The sequence below is a fragment of the Typopeltis vanoorti genome, chromosome 3 (assembly GCF_054136105.1).
Source record: "Typopeltis vanoorti isolate ZY-2024b chromosome 3, IOZ_Tvanoo_1.0, whole genome shotgun sequence".
NCBI lineage: Eukaryota > Metazoa > Arthropoda > Arachnida > Uropygi > Thelyphonidae > Typopeltis > Typopeltis vanoorti.
The window spans coordinates 50,486,437-50,504,479 of NC_143551.1; the positions used below are offsets into that span (position 1 = coordinate 50,486,437).

Consider the following 18,043-nt stretch of genomic DNA (forward strand, 5'->3'; position numbering starts at 1 on the left):
CCTGCACAACATATTATATGATAGTTGACAGAACCATAACAAACTTTTTGTTGTCAAGTATAAAGTTTTTTTTATACTTACTTGACTATGTAAAACCTAAGAACTCAAAGCTATTGAATAACAGCAATACTGAATGAGTCTAGAAGAATACTACAATCAGATTTAAGAATATAACACTGTACACTAAAATTTACTAAATTACTACTAATAATCAAAATCAATACTGTTTTTCAAAGCATACACATAAAGTTACAGTTGAGGTCAATAAAATTCTCTATCCACATTACACAAAATTGAAAATGGGTAATATCATCTTCTTATCAAAACACTTCTCTCACATAACTGACACTTTGCAGGTGTGTACATTGTCATTCACTAATATTTATTACAATTCTGAACTTACTATTGGTTCTTCAAGCAAACATGCAACAATACCTTCTCAAAAGAAGGTGGTTAAAATATGAATTGGAATTCAATAAAATAAAATAAAAATAATAAAAAATGTACATAAAAAAATAAAATTTTAAGTTCCTTTCAAATAATCTATATCCTCGTATATTTGAATAATTCCTAGTATGATATGTATAGATTTCAGAAATTGTGCATATTGTATACAATATTCTGTATAGCAGATTATATTTACTATTAAGACTGGACCATTATAAATGCTCAACTGCATCTTGAAATACTTCAAGAATAAAGTTAATGATGCTATCTCAGCTACCTTTATTTTAATCTGAACATTCTGGAATGTATATACAAATTTAAGATCTACATAATTATGTCTTTTATTTCCCTTCCCCTATTGCTAGCGGTTTATCCAACGTCTCATGGTTTCCTCCCAGTCAGTATTTCCACCATCATCGTCATCATCTGTGCGAACATAACTCTCATCATCAGTTGTTAAAGATGCATGCCGAAACAAATCAAGGTCCTAAATAAAGGAATAATGGGAGGAGGAATGCAAATATCAGATGCATTCATTTAGTACATCAACTGGCTGATAAAGATGCTGTCTACAAAATAAAAAAAATTAAATAAAAGAACAAAAGAAAATTAGGAAGACAAACCAAAATAAAAACTCAATAAACAGAAAAAACAAAAATGGCTACGATTCAACACAAGACAAAAATAATAATAATGAAATAACAATAATATTTACAAATATACAAATGATTTAATGTGAGGAGCAGGAGCAGTAAATTATATAACCTACACTTTCAATGAAGATAATTTTATAATTAATTAAAATGAAATCTGCTAATTTTTTGTTATAATGAAGCACTGTAACAAAATTACTTAAGGGAAAAAAACATACAGAATAAATTAATTAGGAAGAAAAACCTACAAAATAAATTAAAAAAATTTTATACTCTATCTAAAATTTTATTTTTCATTTTACAAATCTAACGTATGAAAAAACATGTTAGTTTTTGTACAATCCTGCACTCACTATTTATATCTCATTATACTCAGTGATTAGTTTAGAGAGAGCGAGAGAATAATCATGCTTTGTTAGATTGCTGTTCAACACTAATAGTGACTAGTTTTAAAGGAGCAGGGAAAAAGATAATGAACTTTCCATTTTAAACAAATGAAAGGATTCCTATTCTCTTCTTATATCAGATGGTGTATTCTTCTGCAAGATATATGAGAGAGAGAGACTTTCTCATAGTGCATACCTCTGCTTTGTATATCAAAACAGTTTTGATATACTACCGTCTTAAGACATCAATGACTCTAACATAGTCAATTTGTGATAACTAATAATTAAGGAATTGACAGCGTACACTGGAAATATAAATTAAAACAACTTTAATAAATACTTTCTGATATTTCAGCAATGTCACGTTGCCATCTTCTTGGGAACTTAAAATAAAGAACAGGTACATGCAAGTACTCAGCCCCACAAAAACCTACCATATGGCTTCGCTACGTTGATGTGTTCGCTATTTGGCAACATGGCCTGGATACACTCCTCTCCTTCTTAACACACTTAAACAACCAACACCCTAGAAAAAGAGAAAAACAATAGCCTCCTCTTCCTAGACACGCTAGTCACCCGCCAACCTGATGGAACCTTGGTTTTCTCAGTTTATAGCAAACCCACCAATATAGGCAGATACATTCACCAACACCCCCCCCCCCCCCCCACCTCACAACAATATGGAGTTATTAAGACACTGTTCAACAGGGCAAAACTTATCTGTTCAAATGATCAAGCCCTAACCACTGAAATAAATCACATCCTTAACACTTTCTCAGCCAATGGCTACCCCCCCCCTCCCCAAAAATACTTAAACCAGTGATCCACAACCCCCCCCCTTCACAAAAAAGATTACTCTAAATCCCTCACCATCCCCTACATCCGAGGCACCTCGGAAAAAATCAACAAAATCCTAAAAAAGCATGACTTAACCGCCAGACCATATAGAAAATTGGCATCCCTTATCTGCTCCACTAAAGACCAACCACTTCCTCTAGACCTACCTGGTATATATCAGATATCAGGTCCCTTACAGCTGTAAATTGTCCTACTGTGGCCAAACAGGCAGGAGACAGCAAATATCAGAATCTCAGAACACAAGGACTACATATGATTTCACCAGTACAGCCACTCTGGGCTTGTAGACCATGCTCTGGATACCCGCCATAGAATAAGGGGGAATAGAGCCACAGTAATACACTGCAGCAAGTTCAAATATGAAAGACTATTCATGGAATCAGCCACAGCCCTTAGGAACATGCCAAACCTCAACAAATTTGGGTGCATAAGACTTCCCCAAATTAGGGAAACATATATCAGAAGAACTTCAGCCCAAAGGCCAATAACTACCAATATAGTCCGCCAAGGGGTACCATCAGGACTTTAGGAAAACGGTAGCTTCCTAGCTTCGTTCTCATTTGCTGTTATGTAGTACTTGCGTGCACCTGTTCTTTATTTTAAGTTCCCAAGAAGATGGCAACGTGACGTTGCCGTCTTCTTGGAAACTTAAAATAAAGTATTTTAAGTTTTTAAAATAATTTATTTTAAAGAATTTAAAATAAAGTATTATTAAAGTTGTTTTAATTTATATTTCCAGTGTACGCTGTCAATTCCTTAATTATTAGTTATCATGTTTAACCAGCGTATAAGCCTTTCAACAAGAATAGTCAATTTGTGCCATATATCTTTTTTATATAATACGTAGGCTGTTCAATAAGTAATAAGACTATATTTATACAGAAAACAGATTACCTTTAATCGTCATCATTTACATGGTCTTTTTCGAAGTAACTACTGTGAGACGCGATGCATTTGTCCCAACATTGTGTCCACTTCTTAAACACATGTGAAAGTCCGTTTTTTGAGAGTTCTTTCAAAACCGCCTCCGCAGCTTTTACACATGCTTTGTTGCTTTCGAAATGAAGGCCTCTTAGTGGTTTCTTGAGCTGAGGAAACAGCCAGAAATCGCACGGTGCGAGATCAGGACTGTATGGAGGGTGTGTTGTTCTTCTGCAAAACGTCCACTACACAATCAGCAATATGTGGCCTTGCATTATCGTGGTGCAGTAAGAAGCCATTCTTCAGCAATGGACGCTTCCTTTTGACATGATTGATGATAATCGCTGCTGTGTTGATCATTGTCTCTGTGATGGACGTTGAAGGTCTTCCCTCACGTTCAAGATCTTCCACATTTTGCCTTCCTTCCTTAAAAGTTTTATGCCAGCGAAAAACACTTGCCCTCAACATTGCTTCATCGTGGAAAGCTTCGCGTATCATGTTAAAAGTGTCCAATGCCAATTTTTGCAAATGCACACAAAATTTAATCGCATAACGCTGTTCCAAGGACGCTTCCATTTCGAAGACTGGTCACACCTCATAGGTGCGGCAAAACAAGCTTGCGTTTAGTCACGTGACACTCTGGCACATCAGCCCGTATACGCCATCTATCAACCTCTTTTGTTAATACAGACAGCAACATTTCTTTATTCCACAGAAATTAATATTGTGATGAGTGGTTTCGCCACAGTAAAATTAGTCTTATTACTTATTGAACAGCCTATGTATATAAATATATAACCAGTATGCCAGATTCTTAAAGGCATAGACCACTGTCCAAATTCTTATAAATAAATGCAGAGTTATTAGATCAATTAATGTAAAGGAAGTTTAAATAAACATCAATAAAAGAAAAAAAAATGTTACAGAGAATAGTGAAGGAATTGAGGTAGAACCATGTTCTAAGTGTTTATCAGAACTTTTCAGCCTCCCCCTTGTGTGTGTGTATCTGTGTGGTATTTATATTATATGCAATAAATGTAGTTGAAAAATATATACAAAATGTGTAATGTTTTCATTGCAATTATACAACTTTTTAGCACATTTTCATGTATATATTTTTTTTTAAATCGTGAAAAATATATCCGATACAAAATAGTTTCTAAACTTGTAAAACATATATGATGTTATACAAGTTTCCAAAAATTCTATAAAATAAGTAACTCCAAGCATCGACTCTTAATAACCGTTTCATTAATTGCAATTTGCTTGCATTAGTTCTTTAAGGTTTAAGTTTTTAAGATACAGACTTTGAAAAGAGCAATTAACTATGTTTTTGAAAATTCTATTTTAACAATAAATCTAAATGTTGATATGAGTCTTTTCCCCAGCATTTCCCCCAGCCATGTTAATCTTAGCTCTTTGCTTGAAGCAGATAATGTTATACTTCTAAATAAATCTAACACAAATCTGCAAGACTCCCTGACTAAATTGAATAACTGTTTAATAAATTTGAACAGTTATTCAATAAATGAAAATAGGCAGATATGCTGAAAACCTCAACTGTATCCCGAATGGTGAACCTACAGAAAACATTTCAGCTATTTAGGCACAATTTTTAGTGAAGATGGCAAATTAAATATGGAAATAGACAACAAATTAGTAAAGCTGGTATGGTAGGAAGTCAGCTGAATAATTTATATAAAATAAGAAAGAAATTAGTCAAAACACTAAATTAGCTGTATACAAAATAGTGTTCAAACCAATTTTAACTTATGGATCTGAGAGCTGGGTTAGAAATAAAACAGTTGATCAAAGACTGCAGATTACACATATGATAGTTCTGAGAAAGATTAGTTGGAGTGAACAGATGGAATCAATGGCAGTATCACATTAAAAATGAAGATATTAGGAAAGGACTTGCCTTTGTTAGCATTCAGGAATGTCTTAATAGTGCTAATCTCAGGTGATATGGTCACTCAAATAGAATGGGAGAGGAAAGATTAGCAACACAGTGTTCTTTGCCAGGTTGGCAGGAAAAAGACCCAGAGGAAGACCAAGATGTAAATGGATTGATAGTAAAAAGCGCCTTAAAAGACAGAAATACAAGATCTGATAATGTTGGAATCGTGACAGATAATATATTAATTTGGAGGAAAATTGTTGGTCGGAAGTTAGTATTGGTGTAACTTTTGTAAAACTCCTGAGGGTACATATTATGAATTTGATGATGATAAATTAATAAAATATAATTTTTGAGATTTCTCAACAACTACCAGTTCCTATTCACGATTTCTGAAGATTAATTTCTATTACTGTTCTGTCACTTCTTGTTTTGTTTAACAGTCGTTCAATTACTCCAGATATCTAGAATATTTTTATCTTCAGTTTTCATGTTAAAATATTATCTTTGATTCCTTTTACACTAATCTTTCTCTCCATTTCTAAGTTTTTCTAACAGCCTCCAGAACATTTTCCCACATTCCTGATATTTACTCTTATATTCTGCTAGTCTTCCAATGACTTCTGTTTAGCTACTTTTACATATAGCTTAGTTCTCTTATATTTTTTTTTGTATTCTTTTAGGACATCTGCTGATTTATTTGCCAGGAACTTTTGGCATACTTTCTTCTTTTCCAGAACTGTTTCTTTAACTTCTTGTGTCCACCATAGTGTTCTTATTTTTCTATCCTTGCAGACAACGTCACCACAACCACCTCTATAGCTGAATAAATTAATGTCTTCTTCAGAGTTTGCCAATGAGACTCCAAACTTTGATTCTTGTATTCAAGCTGTTTCATTTTTTATCTTCAATAATGCTTGTCTAGTTAAGTCTACAATTTACATGTAAAAGCTTCTCAATATTAATTCTTTTTAAAACTTTCTTAATGTTCTTTTCAATGCAATATTCATTTTTATTCTGCTTAAATTAAGTCCTGCTATGGGGCATTAACAATGAACATCAGCTCTCTCCTCTCTCTATATCCATTAAAATTGTAGTTTGTACACAACTAATTACAGAACTAAAGAACTGAACTCTTTCTCTCCTTCATTTAAAAAGTTTTTAAAATGCATGGTTTGTTAGCACTCCTGTAAATCTAATTTTCTCCATCTACCCACTTTTAGTTTACGCTACAAACTAGGTTTTCACAGAAAACAATATTACACATGAATGCTGTTAACAGTGAAGTTTACTTCTTAGAAGATTTTTAAAAAAATATATACGATTAAATAGAAGATTCTAAATAATTTCTTTACCAATTCATTTACAATTACTAAATAGTTTCACAAAGAAGATACATTGCTTGCACAGTTGTTTAATAATAATAATTATTATTATTACTTTTATTATTGTTATTATTATTACATGACACCTCCAGGGAGTCCCAGGACTCGTCGCTGGAAGGCACCCTGCTATACTTCGCTAAATACATCTCACCCTCTCTACTACTACTTAATTCTCCTACTACGACACTACTATCATCAACGCCATCTACCACCCATCATCACCAACAGTATTTTTGTTCTGTAAATTGCGTGTGTTCTTAAGGCCGATTTGTCTGTACGCGGGATGAAAAACCCGCTACCTCCATATGAGATCGTCTAACTCACACTCATCTTCAATTGAAAAAACTCATATAAGGATTTTTGGCCGCACGAAGGAAGACTTGGTTTCAAGTCTAGTCGGTGACTAGAGGAAATTTTTCTAAGCCTTTTTTCGACCGGTTCCCGAGTTAGTAGATCTCTGGCATGGGCAAGCAGGTTTTTTGTCCTGTAAACTCAAGAAAATCGACCGTAGAACCCACATTATTTCAGACATTAAATATATTGTGTTAGGGACCACGAGATGGCAGCACATTTGAGCCATCTCTCTTCACTGCGTACCGCTTAATTAGTGATAGCATTGGGCCATCTATCTCTGATTGGGTACCAGTGGAGATTGAACTGCCCACTCAGTCTCCAAAAGTTAGATAGGGCTAAATGGCCTCGCCTACTCCCGTATATGGGAATAAAAAGGTGTTAGCTGATTTTTTTTTTTTTTAAACTAAGTGATGGTCACTTCCAATTTTAAATCCTCTGTACAACCCTTGTATCCTGAGCCAGTATGAAGATATCACTATCAATGATAACTGTCAATGAGACTTTTATTTCATGTGTCTTCTCTCTCCACATGAACTAGTGTACATCTTAACGTTGGAACATGGTGTTAGTAATGACTAATCTATATCCTGAACAGAAATTCAGCACATACTATTAATATTAGCCTTGCCCTTTTCTCTAAATTTTCCCCAAAACTTTTCTATATGCCTGGTGGAATTCATTTCCTACTCAGCTCTTTAGTTCTCAAACAAGGACCACCTTTACTATTTACTTTGTTGGGAGTCAACTCTGACTCGAAAATTTCTTCCACTTCTTCCTTATTAGAAATTTTTGTGGCAACAATAAGCAGAAATAAATTTCATTGTTAATTTCCCCACTTTTATGCCCACATAACTCTACTTGAAATTGCTTTCCAATCAAGAAGTTTATCTTAACATTTAATGTTGAATACTATTCCTACTCCTTTCTTTCCTCAATCGTTATCATCTAAATATAATAATAATATTATTATTATTAAGAGAGACCTCCAGGGAGTCAGACTCATTGAGGGAGGCCACATACTACACACACCAGCTATCATATTTATTCTTGAATTCATTCACACTGCTTGCACTCACAACATCCAATGGCAATCCATTCCAATCACGCACCACCCTCTGAGAGAAAAATCTAGCCCTCACGCCCTTCTTAGCAGCCTTCATTCTCAGCTTCCAAGGATGCCATCTCGTCCTTTTCCCATCCTAAATAAATTGAAAAATTTCTCCAACGAAATCTTGTATGACATTTTCAGAAGTTTGTAAGTCTCAATCATATCTCCCGTCTTTCTCCTGTTTGCTAGTGTCAGCAGTCTACAAATTCTCAATCTGTATTCATAACCAGTATCACACAATCCTGATATCATTTTTAACACTCTCCTTTGTACTCTTTCCAATATATCAGAATCACAACAGACACCAGGAGCCCAGACCAGACCTGAGCACAATAGTCCAAGTGAGATCTTATCAAGGCCTTGTAAAGAGGCAAAATAACATCCTTATCTTTACATGTCAACGTTCTTTTCAGCATTGCAATTATCTTTTGAGTTGTATTAGCAAACTTGGCCACATGGCCCATGAACTTCAACTTCCTATTTATTAACACTCAAAGATCCCTAGCCTCATCAGTTTCTTCTAGCCTAATCCCACCAATATAATACGACACTGGATATCTAATCATGCCGATTTACATTTGAACTGACATCCATTTTCCCATGCCCACAATTCCAATCATTCTGCAAAGATCGCATATCAGCAGCATTCCTGATTATCCTACCTACCTATCATCAGCAAATAGCTGTATGCCACTTGTCAAATCCTTCCCAATATCATTAATGTACAGACTGAATAACAGTGGATCAAGCACTGATCCTTGTGGTACACCACTAGTTACTTTAAATCTTGCACTCACATCTTCCGTATACCACTTTTTGATATCTGTCGGGCAGCCATCCTCTTATCCATGCTAATATTCCATAACCCAAACCCATTTTCTCCAATTTACGCAGCAATTTGCCATGCTGTATTCTGTCAAAAGCCTTAGCAAAATCCAAATGTATCATGGTGCATTAATTCCCCTTGTCTAGTTCAATGGTAACATTGTTATAGAGTGTGAGCAAGTTGCTAAAACATGACCTTCCCTTAGTAAACCCATGTCGCTCATTGCAAAGTAGAGATTCACTGTCAACATATTACTGAATGTGAGCCCTAACCAATTTTTCCAAAGTCTTCACCACCACTCCTCAGATACTAATTGGTCAATAGTTGGATACATCGGCTTTGCACCACACTTGTGCAATGGAATTACCATACATTCCTTCCATTCCTGCAGAATATTTCCTGTTCTGAGAGTCATACTAAACAACCTGGTCAAAGGAATGGCCAGTTCAGCTGAACATTCTTTTAGCACATGTGCTGATATTCCATCAGTTCCTATTGCTGAATTCTTATTCAATTTCTGCAACAGTTGTAATACCTCGGCCTCACACCTGCGTTTCTTCATCTAGTGAAGAGGTAACAGTGAGCTCAATGTTGCGTTCACCAGGTTGATAGCTTTTAACGAAATGAGCACGCATTAACTGAACAACCTCTTCTGCATCTGTAACCCTCACGCCATCTGGATTTAGAAGAGTTATTCTTTCATATTCATTCTTTCTTTTACTTGCAGCATATTGATAGAATTCTTGTAGGTTGTCTTTAGCATGCAGAGCCAGTTTCTTTTCATACTCAGACTTTGCTTTCCATACAGCAGTTGCGACTATTCTACCCTGTTGCTTATAACATTTATAACGGACGTCATCCTTATGCACATGGTATTCCTTCCACATCGTCCTTTTCTTACGAGCCACTTGCTTAATAAGATTACATATCCATTTGACTCCTACTCTATTTATTCTTCGAACTCTTGGGACACATTCTGATATCGCATCATTCAAGTGTTGTTTAAATGTTTCCCATGCACTCTCGATATTCTTTCCATCCAGCAACTGATCCAATTCCACTGAACTCAGTATACTTCTTAGTTGGTCATAATTTCCTGCTTTGCAGTTCATAGCATGTAACCTTTTCTGAATGCAACATTCAAAAACTTAGTGACTTAGTCACTTCCCAGTGAGAACCGCATGATCACTGTCACCAACCGGAGGCAGAATAGTTACATCTTTAACTGAAACGCCCTCCGACACTATAATCAAATCTAATACTCTTTGCTCTTGAGTTCCTTCTGTCACATGCTGCTTGAGGAAGTTGTTCCGCAACAGCTCAATAAATGCATTTTCATTCTTCTCATGAGATTCTACTGCTAACTAATCAATATTTGGATAATTAAAGTCTCCCATTATGATTACTCTTTTCACAGTCATCTTTTCTATTTGGTGATGCATTTCTTCATCACTAGCAACCGATCCACGAGGTCTGTAATAACACCCCACTATGTAATTAGTCTTGTTAGATTCCACCTCGCACCAGATGGCTTCAAACTCACTGCCACGTGAATTACTGTTAGTAGTAGTACTACAATCATAAGTCTAAACTCTAACTGGATTCAAGTCATCTGATATCATTAGCAGCACCCCCCCCACACACGCACCTCTCCTTCCTAAAAATACTGTACCCTTGACACTTGATACCAGTTAGTAGGTCTAATTCTGATAGCCAGGTCTCACTAATAACTACAATCTGAGGTCACAACATATTGACTAAGGCAACAAACTCTACCCCTTTGTTTCTGATACGTCTAGCATTTGTGTACAGACATAATAATCTACCTGTTTGTTCTTTTGAATTGTCTTGTCTGCAGTCTGCCTGACACAGTTGGACAACATGCAGATCTATGTTATTCTCTAATGCCTTACACATGTAGACATCTTTACACACATATGATGGGTCCGAACCAGATGAACACAAACCCAAAATTGTTCTCTCCTCGTCAACATTTCCATGACAAAGTCCATTCCTGTCATTAATGCAGTTATATAAAACATTGTTGCTCTTACATTCACACTTGCACCATTCCTCCCTTTATAACTTAGTTTTCCTGACTCTCTGTGTTAGGTATGATACAATATAATATCCTATACTTATTATTTATAAGATCTCATAGTGGGATTCAAACCCATAAATTTTGGTTGGAGAGCAGGTATACTATCCACTTGGTCAACTAAGCCAGCGAAATAAGTGAACAGCCAGCCTACATCACCAGGACAGCTGTCCAATTACCCTTAAACTACTTTCCCCACTTTGAGAACCAAAGTCAGGGAAAATGGTGGGGAAATTTCCCATTGAGGTGCAAATAGTTTTCTGAAGGGTGTGTTGGTGACAAAGAACAGTTTTAAAATCTTTTGCTTGGTTGAGGTAATTTAGTTGTCATACAGTACAGTAGAATTCAAACTCATAGAGACTCAGTAGTTTAGAAAGTAAACAGCAATATATATTATAAACACTTTAAATGTATTTTTTTAAATTTAAATTTCTTGAAATATAATAAAGATGAAGCTGACTGTTTGCAGCAATACTTTATATTTGAACAGGAATGTTATAACAAAAGAAATTCCCAGTTAAGAAACATATTTTATTTCAGTCTTTTATACTATATGCCAGGGGTGTTCAACCCGTCGATCGCGGAGTGATTTTTGATCGATCTCTTGTGTATTCCTCCTTCCTTACAAATTTAATTAAAACTGAAAACATAATATTTTATTTATCATTATTTTGTATTATTTTTAACTCGCTTTAAGTGTATTGCTATTGTTTATTTATTTTTCGTTAAAATTATCAAATCAGTAATTTTCTTATAAGTCCAGGTATATGAATTAATTTGGATCAGCGGAAGTCAAACAGCGAGCCGAGTGAATACGATTATAAGCAAAGTGTAAAAACTTGATTGTAGCTTAAATATTAAATATTCCAAAGCACATTACATCGATTTTTTACTTAGGTTAAGTCCCATGTGAATACTGTAAAAAAATAAACTTTGTCTCGGTAAAGTTTGTATTAGATTTTTTTGTAAATAACTCTTTTGAAGCTAACTGTATATACTGCTTTAATAAGAATATGTTAGTGTTAAAAACAAAGGCAATGTTTTTGTCGCCGAAGCTGTACATGGCAGCATTAGAAAGATTGTTATTGAAACTTGTGTGTATGAGAAAGGCTTTCAGGCTCTAAGTGTAAACATCTCCGAAATCAGTCAGAAAGAGTTCAAACAACTTTCCGATGGCCGGCAACTTACAATCAAAAGAAAGCGGAGGAGAACAAAAGGCGTGCCGAACTTGAAACTTAAGATGAAAGACTCATACCGATTCTTTGGGGGTTGCCCAAGTTCATGCGAGATCTCAAAGGAGGCCTAATAAAAAGGGACTGAAGCAAGCAGAAGGGGTCCCGGTTCCAGAATTGCTGTCAGAGAGGAGGCCGCCCGGTTCAGAGTCGCCGTCAGAGAGGAGGCCGCCCGGTTCAGAGTCGCCGTCAGAGAGGAGGCCGCCCGGTTCAGAGTCGCCGTCAGAGAGACTGCCCAGATCCACATTGCTTGAGAGAGGAGTTTCCCGCTTCCAGAAAGGAGCTTCTCGGTTCGAGATGTTGCTAGAGAGAGACTACTTCTAGGCTGCAGACAAGGTTTCAAATTGTCGAAAGGAAGAGTTCCAATTGCCGGAGAACAGTTTGGCCAGGTTAATGCCAGACATTCACCCAGTGTGTTGTGTTTTCATTACAATTTGATGAATCAAACGACTTCACTGATATTGCATGGTATTTCAAGATTATTCAAGTAAAGAAGAACTTTTGAAAATTATACCATTATTGGGAAGGACTAGGGGAGAAAATTTTTTTTGGCATTTGATGAATTTGTGAAACAACACAAACTTCCGCTTTTTAAACTTGTATCTATTGCTACTGATGGTGCTCCTGCAATGATAGATAATAAATCAGGCTTCATTTCATTATGTAAAAACGATGACAAATATCCAGATTTTTTAACGTACCACTGTATTATTCACCAATGAGTACTGTGTAGTAAAAGATTAAACACAAAAGATGTTTTGGATATTACATTTAAAATTGTAAATTCTGTTTGAGGAAAAGCCCTGCAATGGCAGTTATTTAAATTACAGGCAGATGATGATAGGGAACTTCTGTTGTACAATAATGTTCGCTATCTCAGCAGAAGTCAATTTTTAGAAAGATTTCTTGTATTAATTAACGATATAAAAATTTTCTTGATGAAAAAGGAGATATTTATCCACAATTGAGTAATAAAAGATGGTCGTTACACTTATCATTTTTAGTAGATTTCTGTATGAAATTAAGGAATTTAAATTTAGAGTTACAAGGCAGAGATAAAAATTTAATTGACATGTTAAGCTCAATAAAAACTTTCTAACAATACTTACTTTTATTAAAGAAAAATATAAATGACCGCAAATTTAGACATCTCCCATATTTATTAACATTTTTTGAACAAAATCAAGAAATGCTTCGCTATGATTTAAAAGAATTTATTTGTGAAATAGAATTAGTTGAGGAAGAAATAAATTCAAGATTTAAAGATTTTAATAAAACTGAAATGATTGTATCTTTTATCAATAATCCATTTCAAGAAAACTTGGACATCACAGAAATTTCAAATAAAATTAGTCAGCTGTTTGATATAAACCAAGCTGAAGTAGAACTTGAGATAATAAACATTCAAAATAGTTTACATTTAAAATCAATAAATAATGAAGTCATTTGGAAGTATGTGCACGAAAAATTCCCAATATTAACTGATATTGCACGAAACATTCTGTCGTGTTTCGGATCGACATAGTTGTCAGAATCCGCTTTTTCAAATATGACCGTCATAAAAAATCAAATAAGAAACCAAATTACAAATGATCATTTGGATGATTGTCTGCGATTGGCCACTTCTTCATATCGACTTGACTATGAAAATATTGCGAGGTCCAAATAATGCCAAATTTCACATTAATTTTTTTTTTTTTTTTTTTTTAATCAACCAGCATTTCCTGTAACTTGTGAGTTTGTAATCAATCTGTTGTTTTTTCTAACTTTAGTTTTCCAAAATAGAGAAATAAACATTTTATTCCAATATATTTGTTTTTTTTTGTTGTATTAAAATAATTAAAAGTGATAAATAAATTTTTAAATACAAATAAAGTTTTTAGTTGTTTATTTGTGTGTAATGTGATATTAGGTTGGGGGAATGTGATCTATATAAGAGAGTAGATCGCCGAATAACTTATTATAGAAAAGTAGCTTGCGTAGTAAAAAAAGGTTGAACACCACTCCTATATGCTATAATAAAAAATATGTATACTCAAAGCTAATTTTCACATCATCTGTTTATTTGCACTTGTTCTAGAAGGTGGATGGGAAATTTATAGCACATTTTAAGCAAGGGGAGAGGCAAGGTATAAAAGTGTGGGAACCACCACATAAGATTAGCAACTCTTTTTTAAAAAAGCTTTTTCAACATGAATGTGACACTTTTTCACTCCCTTTTTTGATTTATCTACTTTATATATAAAAGAAACATATATTTCTGCATTTTGAACTACAACAAGAGAATGAAGCAATTTACTCACCCTTGGATCATTATCATATAATTCATCTTCTTCTTCTAAAGTTATGTTAGAAGTATCATCATTTCCTGCTGTCATTGGGTTTCTTGCTTGAATTTCTGCCAGAAACTGGCTTTCTTGAAACTGCTGGAGTTTTTCCCTTTGGAGAGTGTTACCCCCATCCATACTTCCAACAGCACTTTCTGCATCTTCAGTTTCAAAATCTAGAAGATTACAAAGCATGATCATATTAACTAAATATTAATTATGTGAATAATCACCATTTATCATAATCACTATAAAAGTTATTAATATCACTAGCTTATAACCCATCACAAAATGATGGAGAAGCCAGTGTGAAAAAAACTTTTTCACTCCCTTTTTTTTGACATTTATCTACTTTATATATAAAATAAACATGTATTTCTGTTTTTGAGCTACCACAAGAGAATGAAGAAATTTACTCACCCTTGGATCATTATCATAAGGCAGCTCATCGCATTTATTATGGCAAAAGTTTGAACTAGAAAATAGAACTTGCTTCACTCCACAAATTTCCTCTGCATTAGTGATGCAATGCAGTATTATGAATAAATCAAGTAGGTGACAAAGAACATGGATCTCAGTTTAAAAAACACCAATCATCATGAATTTAACAAGTCTTTATTCAAAAAGGGGATAGTTTCTCTACCCTTCATTCTAAAACACTAATTAATCTATGTGCCATTTTCCATTCTTATTCATTATAATATTCTTGTTTAGTTTACTTCAAAAATTCTTATTCAGTGTAAACATTCATCTTTAATTGGTTTTAAATCATACTTTAAACAGTCATCCCTCGACTTACGTCCACTTGAAGATACATCCATGATCCCATAAGGAAATAAATAACATTTTAGACTATACTTTCGAGCAAGATGTATGCAAACAAGCAAGCGTAAAGTAAAAAGGTTTCTATTTGGCAATAGTGCATTCAGCAGCAACCTCCCTCGACAGTCAGCAATCAGCATGCGTCTTCAACAGTTCCTCTGTTGATTTTGTGTTTGAGAAAAAGGTTATTTGTGTATTTATCGTTAAATATTTCGCGATATTTTGTGCAACATGGCCCTATATGCCCAATCAAAATACCTAGTGAAGAATCATACAAAAAGAGACGAGCAATTGATCTTGAAATGAAGTTGCAAGTCATAAAGCAACATGAAGCTGGTAAGCCTGTGAATGTGACTGCACATGACTTCAGATGGCCTCATTCTATAGTGACAACCATTTTGAAAAATAAGGATAAAATCGTAGAGGCTGTGAAAGGATTTGCTTCCATTAAACTGACGACAGTGATGATGATGAAAAAAAGACAAGTTCCTATCAGTGATATCGAAAAGCTACTTGCATTACGGATAGAGGACGTGAACCAAAAGTGCATACCCCTTAGCACTATGACCATAACCACTCAGTCTCTTCAACATGTCAAAGGAGAAAGCAGGGCCCGATTACGACTATAAATTCAACACTTCTTCTGGTTGGTTCATGACATTCAAGCAGTGTTTTGCACTGCATAATATGAAAATGTGTGGTGAATCTGCAAGTGCTGTTGAGAAGGCTGCCAAGAAGTCTGTGGAGAAATCAGATAAAATTATTATGGAGGAAAATTATTTGCCACAGCAAATATTTAGCATGGATGAAACCTCCTTTTTTTGGAAAAAAATGGAGAAAAGTGCTGTTGAGAAGGCTACCAAGAAGTCTGTGGAGAAATTCGATAAAATTATTATGGAGGAAAATTATTGGCCACAGCAAATATTTAACATGGATGAAATCTCCTTGTTTTGGAAAAAAATGCCCAAGCAGACATTCATCCACAAAAAGCTAAAATCTATGACTGGTTTCAAAGCTCTTAAAGACTATATTACGAATCTATTATGGGGTAACGTGGCTGGATATAAACTGAAACCATTTGTGATATGGCACATTGAGAATACATGAGCCTTCAAAAACATTAGGAAGCATTATTCAAATTAAGTAGATATTGAATCCAGCATTATTTCTTAGCTGAATAAGAAACTCAAAGATAGAAAATCTAAGAGTTTCATGCCGAATATAGAAAACTATAAAAATTTTCGAGTCTAAGCATAAGCCAACACCTGGTACATGCTGGGGCAACTCGTAGTAAAGGTGGAGTAAGATCTGATCACTGTCCTCAGTATTTTCCCATAATGTACAACACAACTCCTAGGAGATGTATGCTGTTATACATTATGAGAGATGATCACTACCCAACCTTTTTTGAGGTCTCAATATCCACTTATCCACTTTCAATATACACTTAATTTGAATAATGCTTCCTAATGTTTTTGAAGGCTCATGGATTCTCACTGTGCCATATCACAAAACTTACTTTGCCGAAGTGAACCCTATTGGCTCTTTATCTCAGTAATTAAGAAGCATACTCATCCCAGTTCATTATTGGAGCATTAAGAAGTTGTGGGTGACTCAAAAATTGTATGAGAATGCCTTAATCAACTGTTATACGAATGAAATGGAAAAATATTGTGAAAGAAAATGTAGAATTTAAAATTTTATTAATTCTAGATAATGCTCCAGGTCATCCACGTTATATTGGTGACCTTCATTCCAAGATCAAGGTCATGTTTCCCCCTCCAAACACTACTTCATTGATCAGACTCTCATGCAATTCTGGAAAGCATTCAATATTTATCATGCTATTAAAAATACTTCTGCTGTGGCTTGGGATGAAGTGACCTTTCAATGTACGAGTGGCATATGGAAAAAGACATTAAAAAGGTTTGTGCATGATTTTGAAAGTTTTGAAAAAAAATGAAGACCTTTGTAAACTAAGTGAAGAAATAGTGGGCCTAGCAAAAATCTGAATCCTGAAGTGAAGGATGACATAATTTAACTCATAGAAAGTGCCCCTGAAGAGTTGACCAACTAAAAATTGGTCAAACTAGAGGAACATGTTGTAGAAGAGGAAGAACAAGAAAAGGAAGAGGGAAAAGAGAAACAAGAAGATGCAGTTAAACAATTGACGGTGAAGGGTCTTGCAGAAATGTTCTCAGCAGTTAGTAATGGTCTCAAATTAGCTGAAGACATGAACCTCAATGTTGAACGCTACTTATTAGTAGAAAGAAAATTATATGATATGTTTGCTTGCTATAAACAAATTCATGATGAAAAGAAGAAGCAAAGTACATTCGACATTTTCATAAAAAAAAAAAAAAAAACCAAAGGTTACACCAGAAAAGCTGTAGCCTGGTCCTTCACATAGGGAAGGTAATGAAGATGTGATTGTGGAGGAAGATTTGATGGATTATTCTCCCGTTTTATAGTGAGCAATAACACAGTGCAGTTTTATAAGGTTTAAAAATTAAAATGACAGTATACTTATTACGGTTAAGTCCCTATATAACTCTGCTGATTTAATGTATTGACTTAAGTTTGACCGACTTATGCCAAATGGAACAGAACCCTGACAATAGTCGAGGGATGACTGTATTCTTATTTTGTCTTTATAAAAATGTACACAAGGAAAAAGTGGTTCCACTGTATAAATCACTGGTCAGACCACACTTGGACTATTGTGT

General features: G+C 34.7%; 1 protein-coding gene across 1 annotated transcript in view; it reads right to left on the reverse strand.

Moving 5' to 3' along the window:
* Positions 1–918: 918 nt before the first annotated feature.
* The window catches only part of LOC150108119 (dystrobrevin beta-like), a 262,083-nt gene continuing 244,958 nt past the window's right edge, over positions 919–18,043 (reverse strand). The window contains 2 exon segments of the mRNA XM_090415602.1: positions 919–1,016; positions 14,472–14,671. Coding sequence (XP_090271728.1) covers positions 993–1,016; positions 14,472–14,671 — 224 coding nt within the window. The 3' untranslated portion in view covers positions 919–992.